The sequence below is a fragment of the Delphinus delphis genome, chromosome 4 (genome assembly GCF_949987515.2).
Source record: "Delphinus delphis chromosome 4, mDelDel1.2, whole genome shotgun sequence".
NCBI lineage: Eukaryota > Metazoa > Chordata > Mammalia > Artiodactyla > Delphinidae > Delphinus > Delphinus delphis.
Genome location: NC_082686.1, coordinates 132,564,619 through 132,585,077, shown reverse-complemented (window position 1 = coordinate 132,585,077; position 20,459 = coordinate 132,564,619). Strand labels below are relative to the sequence as shown.

At 36.6% G+C, this 20,459-nt stretch overlaps 1 protein-coding gene across 1 annotated transcript in view; it reads left to right on the top strand.

The window, feature by feature from the left end:
- Nucleotides 1-20,459, top strand: part of COL6A5 (collagen type VI alpha 5 chain) — a 154,968-nt gene that overhangs the window by 117,134 nt on the left and 17,375 nt on the right. Inside the window, 4 exon segments of the mRNA XM_060011480.1 lie at nt 930-1,023; nt 1,569-2,222; nt 5,154-5,244; nt 10,910-11,118. Coding sequence (XP_059867463.1) covers nt 930-1,023; nt 1,569-2,222; nt 5,154-5,244; nt 10,910-11,118 — 1,048 coding nt within the window.

The window sequence follows — 20,459 nt, the reverse complement described above, 5'->3', positions numbered from 1 at the left end:
TTCCATTATGGTTTACCACAGGATATTGAATATAGTTCCCTTTGCTATACAGTAGGACCTTGTTGTTTATCCATTCTATATATAATAGTTTGCACCTTCTAATCCCAAAATCCCAATCCATCCCTCCCCTCCCACCCCCTTGGCAATCACAAGTCTGTTCTCTATGTCTGGGAGTCTATTTCTGTTTTGTAGATATGTTCATTTGTGTCATATTTTAGATTCCACTAGTGATGTCACATGGTATCTGTCTTTCTCTTTCTGACTTCACTTAGTATGATAATCTCTAGGCCTATCCATGTTGCTGCAAATGGCATTATTTCACTTATTTTATGGCTGAGTAATATGGAATAAACTTTTGATTGGAATTTGTGATTGGAGAAATCCACTTGACATCTGAAAGATATGCCTTCTTCTAGATAGTGTGATTGGTTGGAAATAGTTGGAATCACTACTTAAAGAGGCTAAAGGAAACTTGTGAATGTAAAATTTCTGCAAGACCCAACCCCAGAAACTGATGTATAGTACATAAACAGCTGGTGCATAATCAGAGGTGTGTGAAAATTCAGTGCAGAATTACAGGTTTGGAGATAAGAATGAGATATTAATATCTACCCCAGTGGGTGAATCTTGTGGTTAACTTGTGGTAGTTTCCTCATCATAAAATTGGGTTGCTCATACCTGTTCTATATGCTTCCTTGGGTTATGTTTAGGATCAAGGGGAGATAGTGTGTGTGTGTGTGTGTGTGTGTGTGTGTGTGTGTGTGTGTGTGTGTATGCATAAAGTTGCACTGAATAGAGCAATGGGCTACAATGCAAGGTGATGGTGATTAGTTAGGTGTTTTTCAAACTCTTAAAGTGTGTGCACAGTGTATTGCTGATGATGACTAAAGAAAATGAGCAAGTAAGCATATACTTCTTTTTCGATGCAGTTTGACAACACGGGAACATTTCAGGTGCTTCCTGTTCCTCCAAATGGGGAATATGAACCATTAGAAAGACTTCGGCACTGTACTCTTTGCTATGGTAAGACTAATGAGAAGAATTTATTGTGCTGAAACACTTAAATGCCTTCTGGGTGAGTTATTAAATCTACCTTTATCAAAGAATTATATTTTTGATTGTAGATTCTAAGTTTTCCGATCTTTCAACACCATATGTCAGAGTTTCAATCTCTGTAATGTTTGAAGTTTCCATAGAATGTGAAAATTGGTTTAGAAGATTATCCCAATTGATTCGGCTTTTCCTGGGGACAATTTGATAGTTTGTATCAAAAGCTTCTAAAATATTTAAAATATTTTCTAAAAGAGTTTGGACATGTCTTATACACTTTAAGTATACATCTTACTTACATCTGCTTTCAACAAAGACATTCCCAAATCGTCTGCTAGTGGCCACAGAAATTATGGGGATGTTGAAAATTCCTTATTAATTTAAATGATGTGAGATTGAAGAGGTATTGATCAGATGATTAATTTTTGGTAATCAGTCCCTTTTCACTTGAAGATCTCAAACAACAGTGTCTTCTTGTGCCAACATTGAACCAATGATAAGTCTCTATGTGTTTTCAGATAAATGCTTTCCAAATACTTGCAAGAAACAGATTTTCTTACCTGAAAATTCATACATGGATGTCGCCTTCCTCTTAGACAATTCTAGGAATATAGCAAGTGATGAGTTTAAGGATGTCAAAGCCTTGGTAAGCTCAATGCTTGACAACTTTGATATTGCCTCAGACCCTGTAACCTCAGACTCTGGTGATAGGATTGCCTTGTTGAGCTACTCTCCTTGGGATGGGAGGAAGAAAGATGCGGTAAAAACAGAGTTTGAGTTTACAACTTATGACAATCAAGCTCTAATGAAGAGGCACATCCAGACTTACCTCCAACAACTAAATGGAGAATCCACCATTGGCCGTGCCCTACTGTGGGCTGTGGAGTATCTCTTCCCAGGAACACCCAGACTGAGAAAACATAGAGTCATCTTTGTAGTCTCTGCTGGAGGAAATCATGAGAGAAAGGAATTCTTAAAGAAGATGGCTCTGAGGGCCAAGTGTCAAGGCTATGTCATATTTGTGATTTCTCTGGGCTCTACACATAAGGAGGACATGGAGGAGCTAGCCAGCCACCCACTTGATCACCATCTGATACAGCTTGGGAGAATTCATAAACCAAACCTGGATTACGCTGTGAAGTTTTTAAAGCCATTTGTGTACTCAGTTAGACGTAAGTCACTATTTTGTTTTCTCTTTGTTTTAATAAATTAGTGTTTGTTAGTAGTATTGATAACCTAACATACCTCTGTATCTATAGCTAACCAAAATATGTGAATTAGATGGTGAAAAGGGGACAGGAATAGGACACATCTTGGTTATACCCTGTTTATGCTTTGGTCATAATGCAGTGAGACCTTTTTCATGATATAATGTCTCTTAGCCAAAATCTCAGCACTAGAAGGAACAGAGTGACTGGAGATCTCCTGAACTTCACTTGCTCAACGTAAAGAAGTTCTAGCAGCTCTTAGGTGGTCTCCAGGTTGAGCATTTAAATAAAAGTTTTCCCTGCTACATCTGGTTTATTTCCAACCTTGGAGTACCCTGGAGACCTGTGTGAGAGTGCTACTCCCAAAGAGTCTGAGCATACAGACCACACAGGAATCTTGTTAAAATGGAGGTTCTGATTCAGTATCTGTAGGATGGAGCCTAATATTCTGCATTTCTAACAGGTTCTTCAGTGATGTCAATGCTTCTGGTCCACAGATCACACTTTGAGTAGAAAGGTTCTAGGCCAATGCACTACAAAGTGTTACCCATTGGACCATGTTAGTCCATAAACTGATGAGTAGAAAGAAATACAGAAACTGAGAATAAGCATCTAGAAACTTTTAAAGCAATGTGACATTGCCACATTATACAAGTGTATAAACAGTGGACATTGTCTCATTGAACAAGATATAAACCAAAAGTATCAGTCTGCAAAAGGCTAGAAATAAAAATACCTTGTCCTTCACCGCAAGTGGTGTGAGAAATGCTCTTTCTATAGAGGTGGTTCTCAGCTGGGGATGATTTTGCCCCCCAGATGACATTTGGAAATGTCTGGAGACAATTTTGGTTGTCAGAACTAAGAGAGAGGATACTACTGGTATTTAGTGGGTAGAGACCAAGGATGCTGCTAAATATCCTACAATGCACAGGGCGCCCCCCACAGCAAAGAACAATCCAGCCCAAAATGTCAATAGCATTGAGGTTGAGAAATCCTGCTCTAGAGGATCCCATGGAATCAGAGCTGAACCTTTTCTTTCTGGGAATCTGACAAGTGTAGAGTTAGGTTCTGTTGGAACCAATCCCACCACCGTAGGAGTCTTCCACCCCAGGAAGATTCCACCAAGGAATCTTCAATACCACCATAGTGACAACGTCTTGGAAGTTCACTCTTCCAAGTTCACTTGGAAGTTCACTCTTCATTGCAGAAGGAGTTTCCCCTTTCTCCTGTGACTCATATTCAACTGAAGAATCCAGTAATTACCCCTTTGGGAATATCATGTTATTTCTTTAACTCTAAATGCCTTCCATTGTATAATGCACCATTGTATTATGAAAAATGAAAGAAAAAGTGCTTCCAGTTAAATGTTGATACTGACATTCCTGTTAGAGTTTTTTTATTTTATAGTCTTCAAAAGAGTTCTTTTAGACAGACTATGATATGTCACTCTCGTGCATACATAAAAAGGGAATATATGTGAAATACACTTGGTTAAGGCATTCCTAAAACTTCTTCTAGTCAAAATTTGACTTTTGTGAGTTCTTTCTTGACTCAGAGTCATTGATATCCATCTTTTCCCATGCAATATTTTTCTTTATACCATCAAGATCGATGATGGATTTTTTTAGAAAATCTATTTTTTAATTTAATTTTTGTTGGAGTATAGTTGATTTTAAATGCCGTGCCGGCTCCTGCTGCACAGCAAAGTGAATCAGCCATACATATAATAAATCCACTCTTTTTAAGATTCTTTTCCCATACAGGTCATCACAGAGTATTGAGAAGAGTTCCCTGTGCTATACAGTAGGTCCTTATTAGTTATCCATTTTATGTATAGTAGTGTGTATATGTCAATGCACTCCAATAGAGCAGTACTTTAAAAAGACTCTATGAAATAACACAAAACTGGTCTTGCTAGGCTCTTAAATTAGGCTTTGCAATTATTAGAGCTAGCTTACTTTTGATTTCCATCTGAGCAATGTTGTTAAACACATCCAATTCACTGTCTTCCCATAACCACTTGGTTTGTAGAGGTTAAAAGTCTCCTTTACTAATACTTCCGGGAATTTTTTCTAAACTGCTGACCCCAATTCTACAAGTTTTGGTGCTGGCACGTTTGTTGTTCCCACACGTACAGGCGATAACAATGGCATCACGATTCCTTCCTCACCAATAGCAACTGTCAACTGCAATTGATTAGAAGACATAGTCTCATTTCAGAGAAATAGAAAAAAATGCTCATCTTAGAACAAGAGAAATATGATTATTATAAAACCATAAACATTCTGTGAGATATTTTCACAGAGTCTTCAATCATTCAATGGTCAAAGATTTCCTTTCACTAAAACCTATTTATTTTCCTGAATGAGGGGAAAATTATATATTTCTCAGTATTTCACAGTTTATAGAACAACAATAGAAAGAGGTAAAGGAACATATTATTTAGGTCAGTTAGCTAAAATCTTTCCTGTGATTATTTTCCTCCTAGGAAGTCAGTGTTAATTGGTGCAGAAGCACAGAAATAGCATCATGTATTAAAATATTACTTTTTCTATTAGCATAAGTCTGAGTGAAAAAGTATTATAGGATCAGAATAAAATTATGTTATCCTGAACATATGGAAATCGTGTCTCTGCATCACAATTAACCCTTAAATGAACAATTTGAGGAGGTCTGTTTCCATGATCCCAGTAATTTTTTGGCTGCAAAATGTTAAAATCAAATTCTGAATGCTATTTCTAGTTGCTACTATTTTCTGTTCTCATCCAAGCCAAATTGTGCTGAAATACTTTAGTGACATTTATTGCTTCAAGAAGATTCCTATTGGAGTTCTCTTTCCCTAGCAAATACAATTTCTAGTTTAAAAATCTAACTATAATTTTCCTCTCTCAATAGGAGGATTCAATCAGTACCCACCACTGATGCTTGAGAATATCTGCAGACTCATCAATTCAAAGGAAGAGGATAATCAAAGTATCAATCTCCTGTGAGTTAGAAAGCTCTGATATTTACAAGTGACTATGGATTGACTGAGGGGTGTGTAACTGCCTGATGGCAGATAAGGTCCCTGAAGGAAAGGCTCTTCATGTATTCCATTTTCTGTAGCAGAAGTTGCACACAAGCATGCTTTCAGGATTGATGTTTTTATAACATCCTCATGAGCTTATTACAATTTTGCTTTAAAATTCATGGTTTCCTCAGAAATTTCCATATTGAAATTTACCCCAGAATTCAGTCTCAACCCACCTCAACTTTACTTCTCATCTCTCCCCATCATAAGCTCTGAGTTCCGGCCACACTGGACTCTTGTCTGCCTTGTGTGATCAGAGGTCCAGGAGTTCACACTCCTGGAGCTCTGGTCACACTGCCTGGGATCCTGTTTCTTCCAGTGAAACCCTACCCATTGTTCATGGCCCTGATTAAACCTGTCTCCTCTTCAAAGCCCATCTTTACACTCAGTCAAAATCCACATTTTTTCCTTTTTTAATAACTTTTTACACCTCTGCTGAGGCACTTATTACAGTTTATCCCTATGTCTTGTCTTACTGAAGTATGGGATTCCATGTGATTCATTGTTTCATTCCCAAAACAGCATGAAAGACCCCACAATATCATTGCACATGTAAATAATTTTCTTTAAAATTTTATCTTGAGTGAAAATATAAATAATTAATCTGAATGGACTTGAACCTCAAACAGAACGAGAATGGCCCATTTGGTTGCTCTGTGCTTTTCTCTATATTTCACCAAGCTTGGATCCCTGACTACAGCCTGTGAAAGCCCAGAGTTAGCCCATAATGGCCCTGTCCCATCAGATTGCAATTAAGCAAAGAGCTTCTCAAAATAGATGCGGTCTTTCCCATAAATCCCATATATCCAAAATGGCAAGATGAAATGTTCCTCAGAATTCATGCAAATACATGTTCCTCTCATATCAGGTTTCATTTATACTTAGTAGTTTAACAAGGAAGCGTCCAGCAGCTCACACCTTCTGAAGGACAATATGGCACTGATGTCCTGTGAAGCAGTGTTTCCCAACATGGAATAAACAATACTCTTATTTAAAGGAAAATTGATTCTTACAGGACTACATTTTAATATAATATTTTAACATGTACAAACACAAATCTAGCTGCAAATACCATACGTGTATCGTTCCTATGCAACTATCAAACAAAAATAAATTCGTACATCAAACCCAAGGAAACTCAGTAAGGCACAAATTTAAAACAGTAATTTAATGTATTAGATGATTCTGCTTAGCCAAAAGCAGATTTTGCTTAGCCAAAAACACACACACACACACACTGGAATATTACTCAGTCATAAAAAATGAAATAATGCCATTTGCAGCAACATGGATGGACCTAGAGATTATCATACTAAGTGAAGTAAGTCAGACAGAGAAAGACAAATATCATATGATATTGCTTATATGTGTAATCTAAAAAAATGATACAAATGAACTTATTTACAAAAGAGAAATAGACTCACAGACTTAGAAAATAAACTTACAGTTACCAAAGGGGAAAGGTTCAGGGGAGGGGGATAAATTAGGAGTTTGGGATTAACATATACATACTACTATATATAAAATAGGTAAACTACAAGGACTACACAGAGAACTATACTCAATATCTTGTAATAACCTATAATGGAAAAGAATCTGAAAAATATACATATATATGTGTATATATACACATATATATGTATGTATAAATGAATCGCTTTACTGTATACCTGAAGCTAACAGAATATTGTAAATTAACTATGTTTCAATAAAATTTTTTTAATAATATGGTGCATATTGGTAAAATGTGTAAAACATGATGCATGCTGCAGAGTCACCTCTGCTCTCAGCTTGCCCACTCAGTTCTGTGAGTGCTTGATTCCCCAGCACTTGTCTTCACCTGCACTACTGCAAAACGATCATTCCCACTCTAGTCATTGTATCATTTGGCTTTTACTTGGTGTGAATGTATTGTTGATAATATTATGTCTGACTTTATTTCCTTTCCTCATTAACTCTCAACAGTTAAAGTAGTACCACCAGGTGCCAAACAACAGTATTAATGCAAACATAAACATGGACTTGAAATTGCATAAAGGTGCATTAATAGAATAAGAATAAACTTATATTGAATATGTTTTTTACCGTCACCTATATAAAAACACAATATTTTCAAACTATCATTCTTACTCCAAAGAATACAAATGTAGACACCATTTCAGGAAGCATGGTGTCAATGAGATATATTTTATATAGTTTTATTCTTCTCAGAGAAGTTGATGGTAGATTAAATGACTATTTTCTACATTTTCTGTGGAGATTGATATCAAACTGAGACACATTATTTGCTTGTCCCAAGTAACCTATGAGTTTCTTGTCATTTATCTAAAACTCTGTGACAAATCAGACTTGATTTAGTCCAAAGTAGTGTTTCATAGGCTATAAGCAGATGGCAAGAAAGGGAAGGATAAATGGGAATTTACACAAATGTATCAGTATATGCTTTTTTAAAAAAATGAAGTATAGTTGATTTACAATATTATATGAGTTTCAGGAGTACTGCAGAATGATTCAGTACTTTTATAGATTATACTCAATTAAAATTTATTACAAGATAATGGCTATAAGTCCCTGTGCTATACAAAATATCCTTGTTGCTTATCTATTTTATACACAGTAGTTTATATTTCTTAATCCCTTACCCCTAACCTGCTCCTCCCCCCGCACTCTCTCCCCTCTGGTAACCACTAGTCTGTTCTCTGTATCTGTGAGTCTGTTTCTGTTTTGCTATATACATTCATTTGTATTATTTTTTAATTCCACATATAAGTGATATCATACAGTATTTGTCTTTCTCTCTCTGACTTACTTAACTAAGTTTAATATTCTCTAGGTCCATCCCTGTTGCTTCAAATGGCAATAATTCATTCTTTTTTATGGCTGAGTAATATTCTATTTAATATATATACCACATCTTCTTAAGCCAATCATCTGTTGATGGACACTTGGATTGCTTCCATGTATTGGCTATTGTAAATAGTGCTGCTATGAACATTGGGGTTCATATATTTTTTCAAATTAGTGTTTGTGTTTCTTTGGATGTATGCCCAGGATGCGAATTGCTGGATCATATGGTAGCTCTATTTTTAGTTTTTTAAGGAACATCCATACTGTTTTCCATAATCGCTGCACCAATTTACATTCCTGCCAACAGTGTACAGGGTTCCATTTTCTCCACATCCTCATCCTCACCAACATTTGTTATTTGTAGACTTTTTGATGATAGCCATTCTGACAGGTGTGAGGAGCTATCTCATTGTGGTTTTGGTTTGTATTTCTCTGATAATTAGCAATGCTGAGCATCTTTCCATGTGCCTACTGGCCATTTGTATGTCTTCTTTGGAGAAATTTCTATTTAGCTCTTTTGCCCATTTTTTAATTGGTTTTCTTTTATATTGAGTTGTATGAGCTATTTATCTCTTTTGAATATTAACCCCTTATCAGTCATATCATTTGCAAATATTTTCTCCCACACCATAGGTTGTCTTTTAGTTTTTTCAGTTGTTTCCTTTGCTGTGCAAAAGCTTTTAAGTTTAATAGGTCCCATTTCTTTATTTTTGCTTTTATTTCTTTTGCTTTAGGAGGCAGAGACAAAAAAAAAATATTGCTTGCGATTTATGTCAGAGAATGTTTTGCCTATATTCTCTTGTAGGAATTTTGTGGCTTCTGGTCTTACATTTAGGTCTTTAATCTATTTTGAGTTTATTTGTGTATATGGTGTAAGAAAGTGTTCTAATTTCGTTGTTTTACATGTAGCTGTACAGTTTTCCCAGCACCACTTATTGAAGAGACTGTCTTTTCTCCATTGCATATTCTTGCCTCTTTTGTCATAGCTAGGTTAAGTGACCATAAGTGTGTGGGCTTATTTCTGGGCTCTCTATTCTGTTCCATTGATCTCTGTATCTGTTTTTGTGCCAGTACCTTGCTGTTTTGATTACTGTAGCTCTGTAGTATAGTCTGAAGTCTGGGAGGATGGTATCTCCAGCTTTGTTCTTTTTTTCAACCTTGCTTTGGAAATTCAGCGTCTTTTGTGGTTTCATATGAATCTTAGGATTATTTGTTCTAGTTCTGTGAAAAATTTCATGGATATTTTGTTAGGAATTGCATTAAATCTCCTTTGGGTAGTATGGTCATTTTAGCAATATTAATTCTTTCAATCTAAGGGCACAGGATATCTTTCTATTTCTTTGTATCATCTTTAATTTCCTTTATCAATGTTTTATTGTTTTCAGAGTATGGGTCTTTTACCTCCTTGGTATTTTATTCTTTTCGAAGTGATTTGTTTTTTAATAAATTTATTTATTTATTATTTTTGGCTGTGTTGGGTCTTCGTTTCTGTGTGAGGGCTTTCTCTAGTTGTGGCAAGCGGGGGCCACTCTTTATCGCGGTGGGCGGGCCTCTCACTGTTGTGGCCTCTCTTGTTGCGGAGCACAGGCTCCAGATGCACAGGCTCAGTAGTTGTGGCTCATGGACCCTGTTGCTCCATGGCATGTGGGATCTTCCCAGACCAGGGCTCGAACCCATATCCCCTGCATTGGCAGGCAGATTCTCAACCACTGCAACACCAGGGAAGCCCACGAAGAGATTTTAAATGGGATTGGTTTTTCACTCTCTCTTTCTGATATTTCATTATTAGTGTAGAGGAAAGCAACAGATTTCTGTATATTAATCTTGTGTCCTGTGACTTTGCTTAATTCATTTATTGGTTCTAATAGTTTTTGGGTAGAGACTTTAGGGTATCTATATAAAGTATCATGCCATCTGCAAATAGGGACAGTTTTATTTCTTCCCTTCCAATTTGAATGCCTTTTATTTCTTTTTCTTATCTGATTGCTGTGGCTAGGACTTCCAAAACTGTTAAATAGAAGTGGTTAAATAGCCTTATCTTGTCCCTAAATTTAGAGGAAAACCTTTCAGCTTTCCACCATTGCATATGTTAGCTGTGGATTTGCCATAAATGGTCTTTAATTATGTTGAGATATGTTCCTTTTGTACCCACTTTGATGAGAGTTTTTATCATGAATGGAGGTTGAATTTTGTCAAATGCTTTTTCTGCATATATTGAGATGATCATGTAATTTTTGTCCTTCCTTTTTTTAATGTGGCATATCACACTAATTGATTTATGTATGTTGAACCATTCTTGTGTCCCTGGAATAAATCCAACTTGACACAGTGTATGATCCTCTAATACATTCGGATTTGGATTTATTCTGCTAATATTTTGTTGAGGATTTTTGCATCTGTACTCATCTAAGATATTGACATGTAATTTTCTTTCTTTGTAGTGTCTTTGTCTGGTTTTGGTTTCAGGGTACTGGTGGCCTTGTAGAATGAATTTGGGAGTGTTCCGTCCTCTTGAATTTTTTGGAATAGTTTGAGAAGGATAGGTATTAGTTCTTCTTTACATGTTTAGTAGAATTCCCCTGTAGTATAATAAATTATTTGATTGAAATAAATTTTTATCACCCAATTGTCTTTCTTCTAAGAAATAATTAACTATATTAAATTTTTGTGATATTTTAGTTGTATTTCCCAAAGTTATATAGGTTCACCTAAAACTTTCCCTTTTATCTTCTAGATTTACCCCTGAGCAACAAGATATTTCTTCAGGAGAGAACAGCTTCATTGGCCAAGAATTTAGTGTGGGCAGAGATTCATCTTTTGTGTTGGAAGACAGTGGAAGTGACCATCTGGCTTACATTCCAAGCCAAATGTTTATGCCACAGAAATTAACAACTAAATATGAAAAAGATCAGGATTCTGAAAAAATTGCAAGTCTCACTGCTGGTAAGGAAATGAAAAGTTATAGTGGTAATTTAGAAATAACTGGATCCTCATCTTTTAACACTAATAGAGAATCAAATAAATAAGGTGGGTGTAAAAAGCAACTTTCTTCAAGTTCAAGATGGTGGCTACAACTGCAGCTTTTATTTGATCTGAAGATTTAAATGGTCACAGGCACCACTCTGGAAATCACTGATAAGCTCTAAGAAATGTCACTGATATGCTCACCAAACTTAAGGTTTCTCTAGAAACCACAATTTAGGTTAGTGTGATGTAGAAGGAGGTACTACAGAGAATAACATAGCAAAGGAGGAACTTTTAAAAGTTGGCCTGACCAGTGCCCCAGAATTTGTGATTGCATGAGAAGGTGTAAGGTTTTTTAACTGGAAATAAAATAAACTACCCCACTCTATACTCTATACATTTTAATGGCAAAGCAGTAATGCTTTTTGTCAGGATTTAATAGTTTCAAACAAATCAGATCATAGAATTTTGGCTGTATTTTCATTTGAAAGGGTGGGCATTCTAAACACACTATTCAGCTATTCCATCTATGTATCTAGAGTCTCCCAAAATGCTCATTTGGCCAGAATGCCAGCATTTAAAGCATTATGTCGTAAGTATCATGTGTGATGTTAGAATATGCAAGTTTGAAAGAAAAGGCGGCCAATCTCATAATATTCATTCTTAGTAATTTCCTTGGATAAATAAATGTTCTTTTCCTTGGGTTCAACACTGATGTCCCCATATTTCCCCCCATTTCTGAAATATACATGTTTGAATTTGGTCTTTAAAGCAGCTAAACTTTCCTTTATAGAAGCTAGACTTGAGAATTAAAGAGTCAATCATTAGTTGAAAAATAAGACTTTTTTTAGTAAAAAAAAAGTAATGAAGTAAACCTGGATGTATGTAGTTCCTTGGCATTAAGGCATTCAAGTGTGTGATTTCTTATTTAAAACAGGTTTTCATCATTATATAGACATAGCTTGAAGAAAATACAAAATTTGTTCTTCTTAATGGATGCAATTAATTTGGGGTATTCATTTTAACGATATGGGAATTACAACAGCCCTCAAGGCATAGGAATTTATTATGGTTTGGTTTTGGAAGAAAAATAAAAGAAAAAGAGAAGTTATTTTGGCAGAGTTGGAATACGAAATTGTCATTTGTGACAGTATTGTTAGTAGTAAGCATTTTAAATTCTAATAATTTAGAAGTGTGAAATTTTTCAAGAAAGACTGAATTAATTGGATATTTAAGGGAACAAAGGAGAAACTCATCTTTGCAGCCATCTTTAATGACCGTTGTTCAATAGCAATAGAAATACTTTTCATTTGGTTTTTCAGATGTCTGGATATCAAGATACCCATAACCAGTTTAAGGGTCAATTTGGCTGCAGAAATAATTGTTGCATGGCTCTATAGGAAAAAAATGTCAATTTGCTGTTACACCCACCACACCCAATTTCTCTTGCAGTGGATTGAAGTGTTGGGAGTTCTGTGGAGGATTATGTTGAGTTGTGATTGCCTGGAAACAGAGTCTCAGATCTAAGGATAATATATATATATTTTTATCCTTTACAATAAATCTGAGTCTTAGATCATCAGTGTTGTCTAGGGACTTCATACTATTCCTTTCTTTCTTTTTTTTTTCTTTTTAAAATCATTGCTAGCTAGTTGTCAAAAGCCGCTGAGAACTTTCTGTATAATGTGCCATCCTCAAGGAGAGTAAATTGTAGTTCAGATATTTTATCCAGTCGCTAAGAGATGAGCTTTGATACACGTTCCAGATGTATAGCACAAATAAAGAGATTGATAACTTCCATAAGAGCTTCCACATGCTATGCTTATTACTCATTTATAATGTGATTCTTATGGCCAAGGGCTGATTTTTGTGCCCTTAAATGGAGAGTCCTGGAGAAGTCAAGAATCTTAACCATTTAAGAAATTTTTAGAGTTCCCAGAGTACTGTGGGCTGGCAATGAGTTGTGTATCACTCTCTTTCACAAGAAACACAACCACTATCTTTCTACCTAGGCCTCTCCCTTGCTTCTTCCTCCCTACTCCAGTTTCCAAGTTCATCCTTAATTGCATCACCTTTCCTGGCCCTCTCCACTCCTTACAGCAGCTCAAAGACAATTTATATCAGTATCACCTGGAAGCCCTTCACAAGCATAGATTCCTAAGCCCTTCTCAGTACTACTGCTTCATATTTAGGGGTATGAGTGGCCAGGAAAAAGCCACAAGCTTTAAAACCACCATAGGTGATTTTCGTAGGTCCTCATTTTTCAGATCCACTATCCCAGTGATTCTCAAAAAGTGTGTCCCTAAACCAGCAGCATCAGCATCACCTGAGAACTTGTTAGAAATGCACTGATCCTGAACCTACTGAAGTAGAAACTGGAGGTGGGGCTCAACCATCTGATTTTTAACAAGCAAAAAATCTGATCCAGGCTGAAGTTTAAGAACTACTGTGCATGCTACCACTTTGGTGTGCTTCCTGATTTGCTCTGTGTTCTCAGCTAAAAGCAATTGAGTAACTAGTATCACAGAAGAATTCCTATTGTCAAAGGGATCCAGGTAAACTGGATTATAATTTTATTTTACTCATCCAAGAACACTGAACATTCATCCACCCATCTATTCATCCAAGATCTATCTAACAAGACATTTAGATCCAAATATGTACGGGTTATCCAGAGATACTATTATGCATTTTGACCACACATCCACAATATAAAAATTCCTTGGAAAATTCAGTTGCTCTTAATTACTCACCAATGGAATACACATAGTTCTTTGGAATTATGTAATAAAAAATGGGTGGTTTAATTCTAATTAAATTGCAACTGTTGACCCAATGGTGAGCCTAGCACTTTCATCAAAGTTGCTATGTTAACTAATACTTAAGATACCGTTAGTTTATTGTCAAGATTAAAGAGGGACAGGATAATTTTTAATGAATGTTAAATGCCAACCCAAACTCAGCCTAGGGCACACTCATAGCTTTAAGCACTCCCTGGCCTTAGGATAATTTCAGCTGATGTTCTTTTCAATGAATTTTATTAAGAACTAAGAGGCAACACTTCTCTCTTCAAACTAGGCTGGAGTTGTGCTCAAGGGAATTTGCATGGATTTTGTTTTACATTTTTATTTTGATAACTTTGATTGTGATCTACAATCAGTTTTGTTTTTTTAAGCCAGTGTATATTTTGATTTTGAATCAATCATAAGGTAGTAGAGCTGGAAAGGTATTTAGTGATTAGCTTTTGCAAATTCTCCTGGGGATGATTCCACCCTACTCTACCTTAGGAGAAATATTGCAATGTCTGGAGACATTTTTAGTTGTCATAACTGGAGGGTACTACTGGCATCTAGAGGCCACAGATGCTGCTAAACATCCTACAATGCACACAGGACATCCTCTCACAACAAAGAATTATCCAATCAGACTGTCAATAGTGAAAGAAACCCTGTTTTAGAAGAAACTTCAAGCCCCCAAGATCAGGGAACTAAAAAATTCAGTATAAGGACTCAAGATTTCTACACCCTGTCCACTATTTCCCAGTACACCCTTAGGATTCTGCTAATTTTTAAAAAAGTGTAAAAGTACTATCATACCATATAACATTTTAATACAGAGTCACAAATCACACAATTTAGCAGACTGAGCTATTTGTGTGGAGTACAGTCTTTGGTTTTTCCAGAGGCATATAGGTTTACATAGTTTTATTCAATTTCATATCCTGCTTTTCACATATGTTATACATTTTACATATTGCTGCAAGCTTCATACTGATTTTTTTTGTGTTCTCATAATGTTACTTTCAATGAATGAATGTATTTAACTATTTATCTGTTGTTGAACACTTAGCTTGCTTCTAATTTTTGCTGTCACGTGTTGAACTTGAAGACATATATCTTCTGCTACATTTAAATCTGTACTGGAATTAAATGCAGCAGAACTGGCTTCTGAGTCACCCAATAGAGCAGTCCCCCAGCTGAATGTCCTACTTTCATATCTGTACACATGCTAAAGAAGTCAGTGATAGAATTGGGATCATGTCTGAATTGTAATGACATGTTTCATGAATACTTTAGGAAATCCCAACCATCTGGATGCTCTTTGGGGGATAAACTGAGTCTTCTGTTCATTTTAAGCTGTGGACTGAGGTTGTGACATTCACTTTTGCTTGAGAATTTATTGTATAGTTATTATACTTTGGGTGTCTTCCTTGAAGATTTTGCATGAGGCAGAGCTAATGTGAACTGGTGAGTTCAGGGGATGTGGATGATTTGACTTCATGGAGACTGCTTCTGTAGGTCTCATGCAATCATTTGTTGCAATTACTAAAGCAATGTTCTATAGTGTTAGCAACACTTTTTTTCATGGGGACCCTTTGCTAATGGAATAAAACATAGATAGTTGAAGTGATAATTGGGTGATGGTGGTGGTGGCAATCGACAAAACAGTGGCAGCCCTCGTTGAGGGCTTCCTATAGGAAAGGACTCTGCCAAGCATTTACATGGATTTTCCCATGAATATCCATGCAGCAAATATGTAATTACCTCCTGTTCTGAATTAAGCCCCATGCTAGTCTTTTGGGGGGGTTAGAGAGATTAAAAAAAAAAAAAGATTCAGACAGAGGCCCTGTCGTCAAGGAGCTTGTAATCTGATAATCAGAGTATACTCTGAGTAAAAAAAAGAAAGCTTAATACAAGTAAGAAAGTATTCAGTTTAATAAAAAGTGCAGGGAGATCAGCTCGGTGGTTTGTGACCACCTAGAGGGGTGGGATAGGGAGGGTTGGAGGGAGGGAGACTCAAGAGGGAAGAGATATGGGAACATATGTATATGTATAACTGATTCACTGTGTTATAAAGCAGAAACTAACAGACCGTTGTAAGGCAATTATACTCAATAAAGATGTTAAAAAAAAAGTGCAGGTGGAATGCTTTGGGGACCAGTATTCATCTCAGCATTGTATTCACTGTCTCACTTGATGATCAAACAATGCATGAGAAATAATAGTAATCACAGAAGCTACCACTTATTTAGTGCAACTATGCACCAGGCACTTTATATACATGATTTAACTTAATCCTTACCACGAAAATCTATTATTATTATTATAATGACTATTACATATTACAGATGAGGACACTGATGCAAAGGTTAAGATCCTCAAGCAACATCACACAGCTTGTAAGCGGCAGAGCCAGGATTCAAATCCATGCCCATTTCCACAAAAACGTTAACTTAACAATGTAGGCTGTGTTGTCTGGCAAGGGCATTGTCTGCATTTTCAAATGACGAAATATATCCAGCACCAAATTTGACGATCATCATGTCATCAGTGGGGGAGTTGTTTTTTTGTTTGTTTGTTTGTTTGTTTGCGGTACGTGGGCCTCTCACTGTTGTGGCCTCTCCCGTCGTGGAGCACAGGCTCCGGACGTGCAGGAGCAGCTGCCACGGCTCATGGGCCCAGCCGCTCCGCGGCATGTGGGATCCTCCCGGACCGGGGCACGAACCCGTGTCCCCTGCATCGGCAGGCGGACGCCCAACCACTGTGCCACCAGGGAAGCCCTATTTTAAAAACAATTTTGGTGGCACAATTCAATTTTTAAATTTTAATTATTTTTCTCTCATGCTTTTTTATAAACCATACATGAATAAAGCCATAAATATTTATTAATTCTTTTTTTCACATCTTTATTGGAGTATAATTGCCTTAAAATGTTGTGTTAGTTTCTGCTGTATAACAAAGTGAATCAGCTATACGGATACTTATAAACCCATATCCCCCCCCTCTTTCATCTCCCTCCCACCCTCCCTATCTCACCCCCCCCATCCCACCCCTCTAGGTGGTCACAAAGCACCGAGCTGATTTCCCTGTGCTATGCAACTACTTCCCACTAGCTATTTTATATTTGGTAGTGTGTATATGTCCATGCCACTCTCTCACTTCGTCCCAGGTTACCCTTCACCCTCCCTGTGTCCTCAAGTCTATTCTCTGCATCTGTGTCTTTATTCCTGCCCTGCCCACCGGTTCATCAGAACCATTTATTTTTTTTAGATTCCATATACATATGTTAGCATATGGTATTTGTTTTTCTCCTTCTGACGTACTTCACTGTCTATGACAGACTCAAGGTCCATCCACCTCATTACAAATTAATGCAATTTCATTTCTTTTCATGACTGATATTCCACTGTATATATGTGCCACATCTTTTTTTTTCTTTTAACGTTTTTACTGGAGTATAATTGCTTTACAATGGAGTGTTAGTTTCTGCTTTATAACAAAGTGAATCAGTTATACATATACATATATCCCCATATCTCTTCCCTCTTGCATCTCCCTCCCTCCCACCCTCCCTATCCCACCCTTCTAGCTAGTCACAAAGCACCGAGCTGATCTCCCTGTGCTATGTGACTGCTTCCCACTAGCTATCTATTTTACATTTGGTAGTGTATATACGTCCATGCCACTCTCTCACTTTGTCACAGCTTACCCTTCCCCCTCCCCGTGTCTTCAAGTCCATTCTCTAGTAGGTCTGCGTCTTTATTCCTGTCATGCCCCTAGGTTCTTCATGACCAATTTTTCTTTCTTTTTTTTTTTTTAGATTCCATACATATGTGTTAGCATATGGTATTTATTTTTCTGTTTCTGACCTACTTCACTCTGTATGAAAGACTCTAGGTCCATCCACCTCGCTACAAATAACTCAATTTCGTTTCTTTTTATGGCTGAGTAATATTCCATTGTATATATGTGCCATATCTTCTTTATCCATTCCTCTGTTGATGGACACTTAGGTTGCTTCCATGTCCTGCTTGTTGTAACTAGTGCTGCAATGAACATTGTGGTACACGTCTTTTTGAATTATGGTTTTCTCAGGGTATATGCCCAGTAGGGGGATTGCTGGGTCATATGATAGCTCTATTTTTAGTTTCTTGAGGAACCTCCATACTGGCTGTCTCAGTTTACATTCCCACCAACAGTGCAAGAGGGTTCCCTTTTCTCCACACCCTCTCCAGCACTTATTCTTTCTAGATTTTTTGATGATGGCCATTCTGTCCGGTGTGAGGTGATACCTCATTGTGGTTTTGATTTGCATTTCTCTTGTGGTTAGTGATATTAAGCATCTTTTCATGTGCCTGTTAGCCATCTGTATGTCTTCTTTGGAGAAATGTCCATTTAGGTTTTCCACCCATTTTTGAATTGGGTTGTTTGTTTTTCTGATATTGAGCTGCATGAGCTGCTTATAGATTTTGGAGATTAATCCTTTGTCAGTTGCTTCATTTGCAAATATTTTCTCCCCTTCTGATGGTTGTATTTTCATCTTGTTTATGGTTTCCTTTGCTCTGCAAAAGCTTTTAAGTTTCATTAGGTCCCATTTGTTTGTTTTTGTTTTTATTTCCATTTCTCTGGGAGGTGGGTCAAAAAGCATCTTGCAGTGAATTATGCCACAGAGTGTTCTGCCTACGTTTTCCTCTAAGAGTTTTATATTGTCTGGCCTTATATTTAGGTCTTTAATCCATTTTGAGTTTATTTTTGTGTGTAGTGTTATGGAGTGTTCTAATTTCTTTCTTTGACATGTAGCTATCCAGTTTTCCCAGCACCGCTTATGGAAGAGACTGTCTTTTCTCCATTGTATATTCTTGCCTCCTTTATCAAAAATAAGGTGACCATATGTGCGTGGGTTTATCTCTGGGCTTTCTATCCTGTTCCATTGATCTATATTTCTGTCTTTGTGCCAGTCTTGATTACTGTAGCTTTGTAGTATAGGAAGTCAGGGAGCCTGATTCCTCCAGCTCCATTTTTCTTTCTCAAGATTGCTTTGTCTATTTGGGGTCTTTTGTGTTTCTGTAGAAATTGTGAAAATTTTTGCTCCAGTTCTGTGAAAAATGCCATTGGTAGTTTGATAGGGATTGCACTGAATCTGTAGATTGCTTTGGGTAGTAGAGTCATTTTCACAATGTTGATTCTTCCAATCCAAGAACATGGTATATCTCTCCATCTATTTGTATCATCTTTAATTTCTTTCATCAGTGTCATAATTTTTTGCATACAGGTCTTTTGTTTCCTTAGGTAGATTTATTCCTAGGCATTTTATTCTTTTTGTTGAAATGGTAAATGGGAGTGTTTCCTTAATTTCTCTTTCTGACTTTTCATCATTAATGTATAGAAATACAAGATATTTCTGTGCATTAATTTTGTATCCTGCTATTTTACCAAATTCATTGATTAGCTCTAGGAGCTTTCTGGTAGCATCTTTAGGATTCTCTATGTAAAGTATCATGTCATCTGCAAACACTGACAATTTTACTTCTTTTTCCAATTTGGATTCCATTTATTTCTTTTTCTTCTCTAATTACCATGGCTAAAACTTCCAAAGCTGTCTTGAATAATAGTGGTGAGGGTGGGCACCCTTGTCTTCTTCCTGATCTTAGAGGAAATGGTTTCAGTTTTTCACCATTGAGAATGATGTTGGCTGTGGGTTTGTCATATATGGCCTTTATTATGTTGAGGTAAGTTCCCGCTATGCCTACTTTCTGGAGGGTTTTTATCATAAATGGGTGTTGAATTTTGTCAAAAGCCTTTTCTGTATCTACTGAGGTTATCATATGGTTCTTATCCTTCAATTTGTTAATATGGTTTATCACATTGATTGATTTGCATACATTGAAGAATCCTTGCATTCCTCGAATAAACCTCACTTGATCATGGTGTATGATCCTTTTAGTGTGCTTTTGGATTCTGTTTGGTAGTATTTTGTTGAGGATGTTTGCATCTATGTTCGTCAGTGTAGTTTTCTTTCTTTTTGACATTTTTGTCTGGTTTGTTATTAGGGTGATGGTGGCCTCGTAGAATGAGTTTGGGAGTGTTACTCCCTCTGCTATATTTTGGAAGAGTTTGAGAAGGATAGGTCTTAGTTCTTCTCTAAATATTTCATAAAATTCACCTGTGAAGCCATCTGGTCCTAGGCTTTTGTTTGTTGGAAGATTCTTAATCACAGTTTCAATTTCATTTCTTGTGGTTGGTCTGTTCATATTTTCTATTCCTTCCTGGTTCAGTTTTTGTAGGTTGTACTTTCTATGAATTTGTCCATTTCTTCCAGGTTGTCCATTTTATTGGCATAGAGTTGCTTGTGGTAGTCTCTCTGATCCTTTGTATTTCTGCAGTGTCAGTTGTTACATCTCCATTTTCATTTCTAATTCTGTTGATTTGAGTCCTCTCCATTTATTTCTTGATGAGTCTGGCTAATGGCTTATCAATTTTATCTTCTCAAAGAACCAGCTTTTAGTTTTATTAACCTTTGCTACTGTTTCCTTCATTTCT